The sequence below is a fragment of the Lemur catta genome, chromosome 3, assembly GCF_020740605.2.
Source record: "Lemur catta isolate mLemCat1 chromosome 3, mLemCat1.pri, whole genome shotgun sequence".
In the NCBI taxonomy this organism is placed as follows: Eukaryota; Metazoa; Chordata; class Mammalia; order Primates; family Lemuridae; genus Lemur; species Lemur catta.
Genome location: NC_059130.1, coordinates 17,348,106 through 17,363,665, shown reverse-complemented (window position 1 = coordinate 17,363,665; position 15,560 = coordinate 17,348,106). Strand labels below are relative to the sequence as shown.

The 15,560-nt window shown below is 38.6% G+C and overlaps 1 protein-coding gene across 3 annotated transcripts in view; it reads right to left on the bottom strand.

Moving 5' to 3' along the window:
- Positions 1-15,207, bottom strand: part of MAGI3 (membrane associated guanylate kinase, WW and PDZ domain containing 3) — a 228,165-nt gene extending 212,958 nt beyond the window's left edge. For all 3 annotated transcript variants that reach the window (XM_045546841.1, XM_045546840.1, XM_045546842.1), the window contains exon 1: positions 14,330-15,207. In XM_045546841.1, coding sequence (XP_045402797.1) covers positions 14,330-14,645 — 316 coding nt within the window. In that variant the 5' untranslated portion in view covers positions 14,646-15,207. The remainder of the gene's footprint in view (positions 1-14,329) is intronic.
- Between the last annotated feature and the right edge of the window lie 353 nt (positions 15,208-15,560).

Sequence of the window (15,560 nt, the reverse complement as noted above, 5' to 3'; positions counted from 1 at the left end):
AAAGTAAAATATTCTCTATCTTGAGATCAGGCTTCTGCAATATTTTCAAATAAATCCAGAACAGAAAAAAACATGTGCACTCATGTTCTAAGGGTTAAGAGCAGCTCCTGAATATCTAAGCAAGGATAAACATAAGAGAAAAGAGAATAACACCTGACCCCCTGAGATTTAACAATCCACAATGAAGAAGTTAAGGAACACTGCAATTGGCTGGTAGGATCTGTACAAGGTTGGTTTTTTCTTTGGAAAGCAGAGAAGCGTGGGAGAAGCAATCAGAGTAAAGAGAAAACAAAACTGGAGAGAAAACAGATCAAAGGAAGAAGAGAGGTTAAGGCTGTGAGCTACAGACACAGACAGTTCAGATCTAATCTGCACCTTAGCAGTTCCTAAAGGCATAGACAAGAGCTATAATAGTAAAGAGACAGATAACACCTATACCCCAGTATTCTAGCCTTTGAGGCTTAGGACATTTATATAGTAACAAGCTGTTCCTATGTATTATACAAGCAACTACAATAATCTATACAATGTTTATACATGAAAAATATCACAGAATAAAAAAATATATTTATATGACGCATCCCTCAATAGAGATTTCAATCTTATTCTAGTGTAAAATGTGTTAGGGGTAATGTGGACCATATATTTAAAAGCTACAAATGTTGCCCTCTAGAAATTCTTATATTTCACATTTCTCCCTCCCTTCTTTAGCTTCTTTACCTCATCTCAATTCCAGAAAATCTGATCCAAACTTTTAACATATTGCCTCCTCTTCAATGAGAAGAAAGCACATAAGCATAAATACAAAACCAAAATTAAATAAAATTAAATTCCAGAGTGCTCTATTAAGGTTGGTAATACACAGAAATTCACAATTTCATATAATATCTAGAACTAATAAAATAGGGCTGAATCTCACAGAGACTAGGGCTGTAGGATGATTCTAGAATGATTCTGGACCTTGGGAAGAGGCGTTTGTGGCCCTTCCCTCCAGTGCTCTGCTATTAACACCACTCAGTTCTACATCATGCATCAGCTTTTTCTGCTTACTCATAGTTTCTTCTCCCATAATTTTAGTTTGTACATGGTTTATCATGGTCTTTCCAACCTTGACTCTCCCTCCCTACCCCCACAATCAGTAGTGTGTTTGGTAAATAAATGCTAACAACTCCCACCACAGTCAACTGTGACAACAGTGCAAATGGCCCTGGGAAGATAAATACAGTAGCAAACCATTACATAGTATTTCTACCATAAAGATATAATAGATATAAAGAAATTCAAGAGCATAGATAGTATTAATAGTATAATGTGGGAAAATAACTAGGAAATGATTAGTTTTGAGTATTTATTACCTTTGTTTTTAATTATAATTTCATGCAACTTAATTCTTAAAAATGGCTGTTTGACAACTGACTCACTAAATGCCTGAAAATTTAACACTCAGTCTCATGAAAGTACAGCCAACTCCACTGCATCACTGCAAAACCTCTCAGGCGAAGCTCCTACCCCTAATTGGAAATTCTCTCCTTTTTGTCTTAGCTCAAAAGACAATAAGCTCCACTCATCTTTTTAAGCCACGGAAATCACAGGTTCCTGACCAGCCTATAAATTGGTTGCTTTGGTTGAGGTGCCCTCCCTGCCCTGAATGCCTGTGGCTTGCAGGGGAGGTTGAGATCAAATGATATAAAACACAGATGTCTCAGCAGCAGATATGGAAGCCAGAGCAGACACAAACTAACCTGGTACAAAAGGTCACTGCAGATGTTAAAAATCTAGTGGCCCTATGATCATTCCAACTACAGGCCATTTCAAAAAGAGAAGCTCACAGAAATGATAATGAGTCATCAAGAATGAGCTAAACTGTAATTAAAATACTATGTTTAAGAAGATGAGTGTGTGGAAAAGGATCAGCTATCACTCACATCCACTTCTTTATAGTATGCCTTCCTGAAATGCAGACATTATAAAACTGAAAACTTTATTTTCCAGACTCCTTTACAGCTAGTATTCTGGATGCAAATTTGATTTCGCCATTAAGATGCAGGACACAAGATATGGAAGGCAGAAATGAAGCAAAGCCCCATCAGTCCGTAGCTGTTAGCTGCTTTCAGGTAGTAAACAAGGTCATGAACATGTCAGTGTCCAGTCTACAGCTCTGAACTAAGACAAAAAAGAGAGAATTTCCAATTAGAGGTAGAAGGTTCAGCTAGGAGGTTTTATAGTTATGTACGGGAGTTGGCTATGCTCTTTCACAAGGCCAATTATTAAATTTTTAGGCATTTTGAGAGTCAAACACAGCCATTATTAAGAACTGAGTTGCATAAAATTATAATTAAATTATATTAAAAACGAAGGTAATGAATACTCAAAACTGATTGTTTCCTAATTATTTTACAGACAGTTGGCAGAGGCGGCAGAGGCAGCAGAGGCCAGGTTCAGCATAACATAACAGCATCTAGTCACTAGTTCATAGGCATCAAGAAGTTGTCACAGCAATAACTAGACGCTGCATTTTAGACTTCAAGGAATTATGATGGCAATAGCAGTGACTGTTGTGATCCCCTTTGTGACTGCTACAGTGGTATTTTCTTGCCACTGTTTTAGTGGCAACCTCCTGACTGTGACTTTCCAGATGGTGGCAGAGGTGGCAGCTCCCATGGGGGTTGCTCCAAGGTGTCCTGGAGATCATTCTCAGAGGCCCAGCCTAAACCCCAGCCCAAACCCCAGCCCCCCAGCCCTTTCAAAGATTCCCTAAGCAACTAATTCCTGCATTATAACTCTTTCTTTTTCCTGTACTGAACCCTAACTAATAATACTGGAAAGGAGTATGTGGTAGATTGATTGTATAAAGAGTTTTTCATATCTACACTCATGCTGTACTTTCACAGACCTACAAAGAGCCCAAGCAAGATCCAATCATTCCCATTAGTCTTACCTAATGAATACACAATCTCCCCAGAAATTGCCGCCTCAATCCCCTTTCTTCAGTTTTGTCCCATAAAGAGTGCCTTGTCCTCTGCTGCAGCCAGCTATACAGCCTGAGACATCCACCCATCCAGCACCCAGCAGGAACACAATCTCTTCTTCCAGTTATGTCAACATTCATTATAGCCAAACAAGCTTGAGGACTCTGAGCCAAAGGTACCCTTGAAGGTTCATCTACCACATCCCTGAGTGTCCCCTGGCCCCAAAATTTATCTTCCCTGTTGCATCCCCTAGTCAGTCATGGGGGGGGGGCGGATAAATATATAGCTGATTCTAAGTCAGACTTGTAGCATCACCCCCACAGAAAGGGGCAAGAAACAGCATTAGCAGGCCACTGTAAAGCAGCAACTATTCATAAGGATTTTACTGAAAGCATTGAGAAAAATCTCTTTGATAGGAAAAATAATTTTTCAAAGCCAAAACAACTAAGAATAAATACTTAAATATTCAGCTCTTATATCAACTAACAATTTTATAACTATTTAAATCTTAATCATAAGCTACACCATTATGTAAGGTGAAAAATGCCCTGAAAATCTGTGTCATATAATAATTAAAATTCTTTCTTATGCTCCAAGTTCTGGGTTTGCACTGTCGTGAATCACACTGATGGCCTAACAACTGAGTCTAGCACACTACACTTAACTCCAAAAGAATGCAGATCTCATAAAGAAACAGCATGTTTAACAAATTCTTTTTTCACCAGTTTTCTACATAAATTCCTATGCTAGAAGCCAAAACAATAAAAGGAACCAAAAACAGGTTCATGCTATGACTTCTGCCATTGCTAAACCTCAACTTATTTACCTATAGACTACGATTAGATTGCTATGGCTCCTTCCGGTTGAGTGACTGACTTTAAGCCAAAATAGAAAACATAACAGCACAAATACTTAAAGAATAAGAGGTGCCAACACTCCACAACCTGCTTTTACTGCCTCTTCAAAAGATCCATCTTAGTGTATAGTACTTGAAACCTGAAAGAAAAAAAGGTCTACTTGAGTTATTCTTCTGTCTAGCTTGGCTAAATTTTATTTAAGCAAAGTACACTTTGAAAAGAATCTGTATACTTATAAAAGATCCCTAATTCCAAAATATATTCATTCCTACATTCACCAAAACATTTTCTAGGCTACCTGTCTCAAGATAAATGTGCTAAATGCCTTCCTGATGAATTATAGCACGAGTGGACAAGAAACTCAAGAACAAAGTATTATTTCCAGTATCAAATATACAATTTTCCCAAGCATATTTATCCAAAAATATTTATCCAGGCTTTAATACATAACAACTCAAAACATTCTCTTAGAAATGTAGCAAGAATTAATATTAACTTTCAGTTTGATTACTAATTCTCAGGAATAACTACTTTCTCATGCAGTTTAGCTATCCAGATTAAAATGCGCTGCTACAAACTTTGTTTAGAAACAGAAGCAAGCAATGAAGCTTTTATTGTAAGTACTTGCCCAATGTTTTACTGCATTTAATACCCCCTCAAACAATTCTGAATTGTGGGGTTTTTCCTTTGACTAGAGAATGAAGTAAAACAGAGACTTTTCAGACATAAACTAATATTCTATCCAGAAAGTGAAGAAAGACTCAACACTTAGTTCATAGTCCCCCCTGTGAGTCCAGGAGAACTCCAGCGTGTTTGGCTCTCTGAACTTCAGTTTTCTCATGGGAGATGATAATACCTGACTCATGGAGAATAACAATATATAAATTTCTTTACAAGAAAACATGGATGCCAACATATACATCCATATAAACCAAATGAGATGGGTGTATAATGACCTGACACATGGTTGTTACTCTAAGTGACAGCTAGTATATCATGATAAGTCCCCAAGTCAGAATATGCTTATTAGACATAGAGCAAGGTTGAAATTGGGGTTACCACCAAAGCGACGGTGAAGTGTCATTTCACTCATCAACATTATTATGAGACAGCCTAGTTAGCAAATCTAACTCTATTCAAAGGAAATTAAAATTTCATTAGCATGTGCATTGTAACTTAAATCAAACACTGAAATTAGTGAATAGAATCTTTAGCTAAAATTAATAATATTTTGACAAACTGTTCTGCTAAAAGTTACCAAGATGGGTTAAGACATAGTTCTGTGAAGAGAAGTACAGAAGACTATATTAAATAGATTTCATGGCTTCATTAACCAATATATGGAATTAATATTGGAGAACTCTAGTCATTACAGGCTTTTGCAATAGAAGCAATAAATATGGTCTAAAGACATCCAAAGGGGACATAAACTAATGTAAAAACACGAAGTCCCTGCTATGATTCTTCCTGGCAAATCACACCCAATTCCATGGGTGTTCATTTCTATGTACTTACCAATAACCTACCAACATTTAATATTTACTAAAGGTCCAGCTACCAGATGACACTTGTCAAAACTCCCACTGTGCATGCCATATATAAACTGAAGGTTAATATTAAAATTATTGTTTTTATGGCACCAAAGCTAAAGACATTGATATAGTAATTAGAATATAAAAGGTATGAAACGATACTCAGAGCACCCTTCCTTCTCTTTCAACTCTCAACCCCTACTCCAGGCGGGGCAGGAAAAAACTTTATAAAGGGGATCAGGTTTTATTCTGTAATATCTGTTGAACAACTTTTTTGGTGATTAAACAGGCACCACGTTATACCACACTGAAGTAGTGTTTCAAAGTTAAGAGTCAGTGAAGTCATTTCTTTATGCGTCACTTCCATGAAATCATGGTTAAAAGGTATTATTAAGGAGGCCTTAGATATAATGCAATAACGATACTGTCTTAATTTATGTTTTAAAAGACCATTGTTTAAGAGCAAAACACCTTGGAAAGCAATTAGTTTAGAATTTCATTTTCAAAATGGTAGAATATAATTAAGTTTTAAACACTTCATTGTTTATGTAGACTAATAATCATTTTCTCAATGCCAAAGATAATTAAATGATCCTCCAAAGTATTCCATCTACCTAAGAACAAGCAGCATTGATTTAGAGAATCTTATTTGGCCGGGCGCGGTGGCTCACGCCTGTAATCCTAGCTCTGGGAGGCCGAGGCGGGTGGATCGCTCGAGGTCAGGAGTTCGAGACCAGCCTGAGCAAGAGTGAGACCCCGTCTCTACTAAAAATAGAAAGAAATTATCTGGCCAACTAAAAAATATATATACAAAAAAATTAGCCGGGCATGGTGGCTCATGCCTGTAGTCCCAGCTACTAGGGAGGCTGAGGCAGTAGGATCGCTTAAGCCCAGGAGTTTGAGGTTGCTGTGAGCTAGGCTGATGCCACGGCACTCACTCTAGCCCGGGCAACAAAGTGACACTCTGCCTCAAAAAAAAAAAAAAAAAGAGAATCTTATTTGATGTTTAAAAAAATCAAAGAAAGTTAAAGACAAATTGCAAATAGTACTTTACCTTGTGCACATTAAAGGATCAGCATTTCAATTTTTTAAAGAAACAACTTTTAGATAAAAGCAATTTCTGGATTAAAAAACACCATGACAATATTTGGGCAAAATATCAGAGTAAAAGCAGTGCCTAGAAATCAAATCAGTTTGGGTTTACAGCCAATATCTGTTTTTTTCAAAAATAATAGTTTTATGACAACTGTGTATTGCTGTAGGCTTCAAAGTAGGAAAGATAAAATGTTTTAAACGAGGCTATTTTCTGTAGTTCTGGCTCCTGAGCATCCCACCCTTTGAGGAACTGCCCCTCCCTTATCTCCTGGTGTTCTGCTATAGTTATTAATCATATTGTGTTATTCATACTCAGCTCCAAGAGTAGATATATCCCCAGCCCTGACCAATCACAGTACCCCACTGCCCTCTCTCCACAGTAACAGGTCTAAGAGATGGACACAGGGCCAATCAAAGTCCCTTCATGAGATGTGTTATTGGACCCCAGAAAAAATATGAGATGCTTTAAGGAGGACCCTTAAAGGTTCAGATTTGAAGGTGCAGAGCTACCTTTCCTGCTACACTGAAAGAGTCTGAGAGAGAAGCTAACTGGAAAAGAAAAGAGCCAAGTAATTGTCCTGATGACTATCACTTGAGAACATGAAGTTAGCTGTTACAGATCAATGCCTGGATCTAAATTAACCTCAGTAGAGTTTCTGTCACTTGCTACAGAATTCTTTAAAACATAAAAACTAACATGTGAATTTTTTTTCTTTTCTGCTAAGATGTAACCTATAGATTACAAGATACTTGTCGCAAACTAGATAACCATATTCAAAGAGTAATATAGCTCCAGGACTATACCATTAAAGTGAATTTTTTAAAGTTATTTTATTGGAGGAACAAACAAAGCCAATTTAGCTTAATTCTATTTGATTAAGTTCAGAAAATAAAGCATTTATTAATAAATACTTTTTTCCTCCCTTGTAGGGCATTTTCATTTCATAAAACTATTTCTGTTAAATGTCATCATGTGTAGTAAAATCTCATTTTTCACAGCCATATGTAATTCCCAATCAGAACAGCAATGAGATACAGGCTAGCCTCTCCCAAAATTCCCTGAAGCAAGAAAAAATAACTATGTGTTTAAAATTCTCTGCAAAAAAATGGCAATAGCAAAGAGGTTAAAACACTAGAAATTTTTAATTAAGTAGATCAGTTACTGTTCATACTGCATACCCCAGACAATAGGAAGGGAAGCCTCTAATAGAATAGATCTTAATTATTAATAAATTGAAACAAAACTTCTTTCCAATTCCTATTCCATAATATTTTTTAAAACCCTAAACTCCAAATGGCAGAAAAGTTTAACTCTTTATAACTCTTATTGAGTCTCTAAAACAGTATCTCTAGAGTGTGTTAATAAAACAAAGTATTTATAAGTACAGTCTGTCCTTTCTCAGGCATTTAGATATGTCACAAGTCAAATTATGGTTCTCAAAATGTAGTCCATGCTCCCCTGGCCATGTTGGGATAACTGAAATGGGGGGGTGGGCATTGCTCCTCAGAACCACTGCAATGCAGCTGAGTGGCTGCATCAGGATAAAACTGCTAGGGTTGGGGAGAAAATGGAGATATAATGATGCCACCCTTTTCACTGGAAGCCAATCAGCTGTGACTGTGACTATAACAAAAGAGAAGGCAGAGTTAAGGTCAAAATATATTTTTCAGTTCCCTTTTTCCTAGGCTAGCAAATTGTACATTTTCCCATAAATTGGCTAGGCTTCCAAAACAACCCAAATAGGGCTATTAACCATAAAGAATAGAACTGCTGGTAATACTTAAGCCACATTAAGGGTTAAATAAAAATACTCATAGTATTGCATTGTGACTTGAATAAGGCTGAAGGCAGAAATAGCATCAAGTACCTTATAGTAGTATTTTTAGGAGAAAACACATTTCAAAAAAAAAAAAAACTTGCAGGAAACAATCCATAATGGAACTACCTACACATTTAAATAATTAATATGATTTTCCCTCTATTTCCCAAGTATTTTATAATGTAGATTTTGTGCATTTGTACAAAATAAAGTTTTTACATATACGTACACATAAAATTATTGAGATGGACCACACTGTAGACTTTTCTGTATTGAACATTTTTATCCTGTGTTTTTGTCCTCCTCTGCTTCTTACCTACTTTTGAAAAGACCCTAATTCTATTCAACCAAAACCTGTCCATCTTTCAAAGCCAGTATAAGTTCAAAATTCTCCACAATTCCCTCTCCAACCAGCCAAGCCAGAAATAAGGGCAAGTGGCAAGGACCCCACAAGACATTAAAAAAGAAAGAAAGAAAGAAAGAAACCTTTCTTTCACCTCATGTGCACATTCAACTTACACAAATTCACTATATGTACCTAGATTAGTTAGAGTTAAAAAATATGCTTGTGGGGTTTTGTTTTTTGGTTTTTGGTAAAATATATCTCTTTAAAGCAAGCAAATTACTTCATCTGGTATTCAATCATGGTTCCAACATGAGTGGAAAAGTGGCATATAGAACTTATCCTAAAAATGGTACAATATAGTATTTCATGGGCAATTTAAGGGCTTTTAAAAAGATAGCTTTATTTATTAATATATTTGATTTCCCTCTTTTTGTAATGACTTGAGAACCCCTAAAATGCAACTCCACAACCACTTTTTAGAACACCACACTATGCAGACATTTAATTGTGTCTAGTTTTTACCAAAATTCATACTAAAACTGATATAAAGAGTTTTAAATATTGGGAGAAAAGTGAAGAGAGCAAAATTCTAACTACAGGTTTTCCTTAACAATGAGTCATTAAGCTCCCACTAAATTGTGAGCTTCTTGAAGATATACCTTTTCTGACTTATTTTTATATCGCCAGTGCTAGCACATGGTGGGTGCACCACTAAACATTCTTTGAAGGAATGTGTACCAGTAACAGAACTTTAATTTTCTCTTTATAAAGTAAAATAAGCACCTGTTCTAGGAAAACATTCTGAATAATATTTGTTCTTGAAGCACAAAATATTAGCAAGATATTTTGCTAGCAAAATTAGCAAGAAAAGCAATGAATGTTTGCCTCTATTCCCCCACAAACAAGTCTCTCACGACAGCCTCCAAGCCACTGAAAATCTTAACCTTGGCAACAGTTTTAAATTCAGGGGACTCATTCTCTCTACCAAAATGTAGTATTTCAAAAAAACTTCTCAAAATTTCAGAAAATGAAAATGATGAAAAGTGACAAAGTTCTAGCCTTTAATACCAAAACATTTATCCTTTGCCAAATTACAAACAACCAGAAATTGACTTTGAAATTGGAAGAGTTTGAAATCGGTAAATAATAATGAAATGGTTCATAAAAATGAAATTCTCTTTCAACACACTCCCAAAACACTAAGTGCCCACAAAATTTACTATGTTCTTGGGGGTTGCACAGTAAAGACTCTACATGAAACTATTCACTTGAAAAGATTAGGCACTGACTTCACAAGTTAGATAGTTAAACAAATTTAGATTTGTTTTACCATCAATTTACATAAATTAGAGATCAGAAAAAAAAAAAATCACTAAAATTTGTCCCTCCTAATAAGAAGTTTTATAAAGTACATCCCAGGATATCAGGGGAAAAATAATTTATATTCCCTAGGAACACATAGTTATGTTCCATGAAAATCAGTTTTAGCAATAAACTGAATAAAATAAGAAATGACTGAAAATTGAAAGGGACAAATGTTTGTACCACTAAGGTAGCAGGAAATTCTTAAAAATACCTCAACCTAGGAAAATAAAGTCTCAGGGTAAGGGCAGGATCAACAAAGCAACCAAAATTATAAACTAGAAAAGTGAACAAAATTATATATATATCTGAGGTATTTGGACACAGTACTCCTACAAAGAGAGGGATAGAAAAAAATTTTAAGTACAAAGAGGTTGATATAATAGGAGTTATCAAACCTAAATAAATCAGAGTTGTGCAGCTGTGATGTAAGCCCATTACTCATAAGAATTGAAGGTGTCGATGAATATAATTCAAAACCTGAACTCTTAAGTTTTAAGACCTTTAGAACAACAAAAAAAATTGCTACCAAAATTTGAAAAAGCAGACAAGTTTCAAATTTAAGGTTTATCAAAATGTGATGCTCCTTTCCCTAGCAAAGGGGCTGCCTCATCCAATCTCTAGATTCCTTTGTTTAAAAAAAGGTATCAAGGAATTTACCATATTGCAAACCTGGGAGGCTAGTAATTAAATTCGCTTACCCTTCCCTTCTTCAAACATTACCTAACTAAACAAAACTCACCAAAAATCCAGAATTACTCACTAAAACCAAGAAAACTAACAAAAAGATCCAAGAGTTACAAGCAGAAAGGCACAGTTATTTATTAGCTGAACAACATAAACATTTCTTATTTAAAAGCATCCAGGAATGTTTCTTCACAATGGGGAATGTATTTCTAGGAATGAGCTCATTTTGACAAAATTCCCTTACAAATTGGATGTCCCAAAGAGTCAGTGATGAAGACTTATATATACATTTAATTAACATTACACAAGATCTGTTGCAACTTAGTTTTTATTTAAACAAACTGTATTATTGTTCCCTGTGATTTTCATCCCTGGATACAGCACTAGACTTAGGGTAGCTGAATGTAATGTATGCATAATAAGGCAACAGACAATGATTTTATGCACTTACTTTAACAATACTTAACCTCTGGAATAAAATCCATGTAATTTACAACTGCTGAAATATGCGCTTGAAGGTGTATGAAGAAGTAAATATTTATATACTCCATAAAACTCTGCATATTCATAGTTTGGGGAATTTTAGAACAAAATTAACTACTTGCATCATTAATCAGAATAGAAATGGTTTAAGAATATACTCTGCAGTAAAACCAAAGAAGCTAATCCTGATCACAGGACTATATCATGAAACAATTTCACCAGAGGTCCAAAGTTCAACTTCCTTTTACTATTGGAAAAATACAAAGTTCAAATTCAAGTGACAACTTTTCTCTTTGCAGAAAAATAAACAACAGAGTCATAATCAAGAAACACATGACTATTAGGGCCAGCGAATAGCTGAAACTAAAGATTCTCCTAGAAGCAGGAAAAGTAATGAATGTTAAGTACTACGTTGAAACTAAAACAGTAAGAAATTCCCTAATTCATTCAGGAAAAGTCTTGGATTACGAACCATATATTAAAGAGTTACTTTCAATTATCTATTAAGGAGTATAACAAAATAAAAAAATCAAAGCTTAAGACAGTCACTTCCAGAAAGAGCTTTCATTAAGTCATCCGGTTGATGGTACTGGCTTTGGGTAGGCTCCCCTTAGCATCCACTAGATAAAAAAGAGAAAGCTGGGAAGAATCAGGGCTGCAGCAGCCATATCCCACAGTCTACCGTAGACTTTGTCAGAAGACAGTATGAGATCATTCCCCATTAGTATTACATCTTACAGAAACGGTTACATTTTACTCTTACATTGTGCTAGTTTCTAAATGATATGCTATGAATATAGTCTAATAAAAAGCTACGAGTCAAGAGAGTGCTAAATATACGGTACCTTATTAAGTTGAAAAATCCATTTCTCTCACAAAGTTTAGATAGAAAGGGGAAAAAACAATGTGCAGGGTAAGTTTCTTTTTAAATTCCCTTACTCCTGTATTTTCATCCTTTTCAAAATGAATCACAACAGTACAGAATCTTTGTCTCCTCTAGAGATAATATTTATGTTGTTTTATTGAAGAAAGCCCTTTAATATAACATCTAATGTGAGGTTAAGAAATTCAGAAGACTATTTTCAAAAGAGATTAAAATTTTTAAATTACAACCTGCTTAGACTATTGATAGACATAATGATATCCATTAGAAATGACTGATGCAGAGTGCATGCTTAAAAAATAAGTGTCATATTCAGAACTTTAATATTAATCATCACAAAATGTTCTGCAGCCATTAATATAAGTTAGTCCCTTTATTTTGGCTAAATATTTAAAATGGGACAGTGTCTGGCTGTCAAGAGGATAAAATTTTATTACTGTAAAAATGTCAACTGCACTCTGGGGCATAGGATTTTTATTCAATACAATTAATATTACTAAACACACCCTAAACCTTTAATTATTTTCATAAATTTGATATAAAGGTAGAGAAAATGTAAAACATGTAGATGAAAGTAATGTTAATTAAAGAGCCATCTCTCCAGTCTTCTAAAAGAATCACAATAATTTGGAATACACTAGCTTCTAAATCAACATATCAACTTTAAGATTATTTTTTAAAATAAGTTATACTCTCATCTATGCCCCCAACTAATCAAAACAAAACACAAGGCAATGATGCAGATGTTCTCATTATTCACTGACTCATGGGATTTGAACTAAATGGCACCTAGACTAGTAAATGCTGCCTATATAGCCTTGCAGTGCCTGACTGCCTGAATTACAGCACCAAAAGCCTTTCCTCTACCCTTCACATATGGCTCTAAAAGTTTGAGTTAAGAAAGAATTTTACAATTCTCAAAACTATATAGAAAAAGCTGCTTAAAGTCTGCCAAACTTTTTTAAAAAATTAACAATGGAAAGAAAACCTCACATAAACCCATAAAATGAATATAATGGAATAGGCTATGTGAAGAAAATCTTAATTTAAGACTGTAGGATCATGTATGTGTGTGTATATATCCACAATACACGTAAATTGCACCACAAACCATCGGTTCCAATTAAGCTTAATGACTCTTAAAGATACATTTCCAAAGTGAGCTGCTGAGAAAGAAAAAAAAAATGTGAAGGAGATAACATACATAACATTTTTGTCCAGAATTTTCTAGCATTTTGTAGCTAAGAAATGGACTGATACCTAGCTCAGGTCACAATTAAGCCCTTTGTATTTTGATGCACCATATATTCAGTAGAGCACATTCAGCAAAGACAGTTTGATTTCTTCTAACATTGCAATCGCAATCATAATTCCCTCTCCTACAAACATCTCAGAAGACAGACCCACATTCTACCAATGTTGAAATGGCCAACAATGTTGTCGATAACAGATTCATAAGGACTACTACATACTATCAGATCTCACTGTATGCTGTCTGATCAATGCTTTGAAATTGGCAAGTATGCCATAAACATAACATGCTTTGCAGCAGATTTTACTAGCATAACAAGACACCAGGGCGACAGGGGCTCTTTTAATCTACCACTTCGATAAAATTCTATAAAATCAAAAGCTTTACAAAAGCTTTTAGTAAGCTAGGCACCTAGGTCTTCCTTCAAAACCCAGACTATTCAACAGCTCCCTGCAAGAATACACCACTCTGCCACACATCACATATTGTACTTTCATCGGTACCCAGACACCTGAACCACTTAGACTGACAGAGTTAGGCTTGTCAGCTCGGAGATGTCTGCTAGTGTGCAAGAAACACTGAAGCAGCTAAGCCCTCCCAGGTACACCAGGTAGTAACCTTGGCACCAAGTGCCTCATAGTAAAAACCTTTTTCCGTGTTAGAATCTGCATAAGACCATTCCAAAGAAAATGCTACAATTACAAGGACCTTTTGCACAAAAGAGAGCAGGAAAGGGCTGGCTTTTCCTAGTCAAAAACTCTTGTTTGCGGTGGCAGTCGAAAGCTACAAATTTAGGAAACCCAGCTTCTGGTGGCAATTCTGCGACAGCCTGCAGAGCAGCCCAGCCAAGTCAGAGCTCAGTTTTCCCACCGGCAAAATGGGAATCACCACCGCCACCCTTCCCCCCTCGCCAGGGAGTCAGGCGCACCCTTGAGGTCTACGATTATCCACGGCGAGAAACGGAGCGCAGGTGCCGCCGCTCCCAGGACGCCCACCCCGGACCTCACCCCAACCCCCGCGACAGAAAGGCAGGGCCGGCGTACCTGGCTTCACTGTCTTGAGACGGATGGGCTCGCGGAAGTGGCGGATGACAGCCAGGGTGTCCCGGTTGGTGAGCCCGCTGACAGGCGTCCCGTTCACCTCCAGCAGCACATCCCCAGGGCTGGGCGTCTTGCCCGAGACGACGCAGCAGGTGCCCCCGCCGGGCTCCTCGCGGAGCCGCCCCAGGTAGGGGAACTCGCCGCGCTCCGCGCCGCCCCTGATCTCGGCGCCGAAGTCGCCCGGGGGCCCGGCCCAGGACACCGCGCACTCCTGCACCTTGCTGAGCCAGTGCTTCTTCTTCTTCAGCGTCTTCGACATCCCGAACCCCGCTGCACCATGGGGGAGACCCCGCGCGGGCGGCCGGGGCGCCGCTCCGGCCCCGTCTCAGCCCGGGGGCCCCGGGCGGCCCGCGCAGCCTGGTCAGGGGGCCTCGCCGCTCCGTCCCCCCCGACCACAGCCTGCTGGGGGCCCGGCCGCCCCAAGCCCGAGACGCCCCTCGGACACTCCTCCCGGCTGCGTTCCCCGGGGCTGACCAGACTCCGCGAGGGCCACCGCGGGTTAGGCTGAAGAAAGGAAAAGGGAATTGTCCCCAGGCGGTTCCAGAAGGGGTTTCGGGCGGGGTCACTGCCACCGACTGGCCCCCGGGCTCCGCGCCTGAGCGGCGGGAAAGGCAGAGGTGGGGGGGGCGGGGAGGTAAAGTGGGAAGAGCCGGAACGGGAAAAATCCGTCGGGGGCGCGCAGAAGCGCGCGTAGAGCCGTCGAAGGATCGATCGTGGCGGCTGCGGAGCAGGAGCGCGGAGACCAACGCCTGCCCAAGCTGCCAGGAAACTGCCGCTTTCAAACCCGCCGCAACCTCCTCCTCCTCCCTCTTCCCTTCCCCCCGCCCTCGCCCATCCCTCATCCAGAGCCCCGCCCCCTCCCGCCGCGCGGCGCCCGGCGCGCTGCCGTCACAGGACCGGCGCTGGGGATCGATCCCCAGCACTCGACTCTCGCGCCGAGGATTGGCCCCCGGCGCGCAGTGGGCGGATCCCTAACGAGAATGAAGACCAACGATTGGTTAGTGGGAGTGGAGGAGGCGGGCACTAGAATGACTGAAGTTTAGAGAGGGTGGAAAAAAGAAGTTTGGAGAGAGAGGGAGGGTGAAGGGGAGGGGCAGGGGAGTGAGGCTGGCTGCAGGTCGCTGGGCAGGGAGAGGCCGTCCGCGGGGCGGCTGGAGCCTAGAAAAACTCGGAT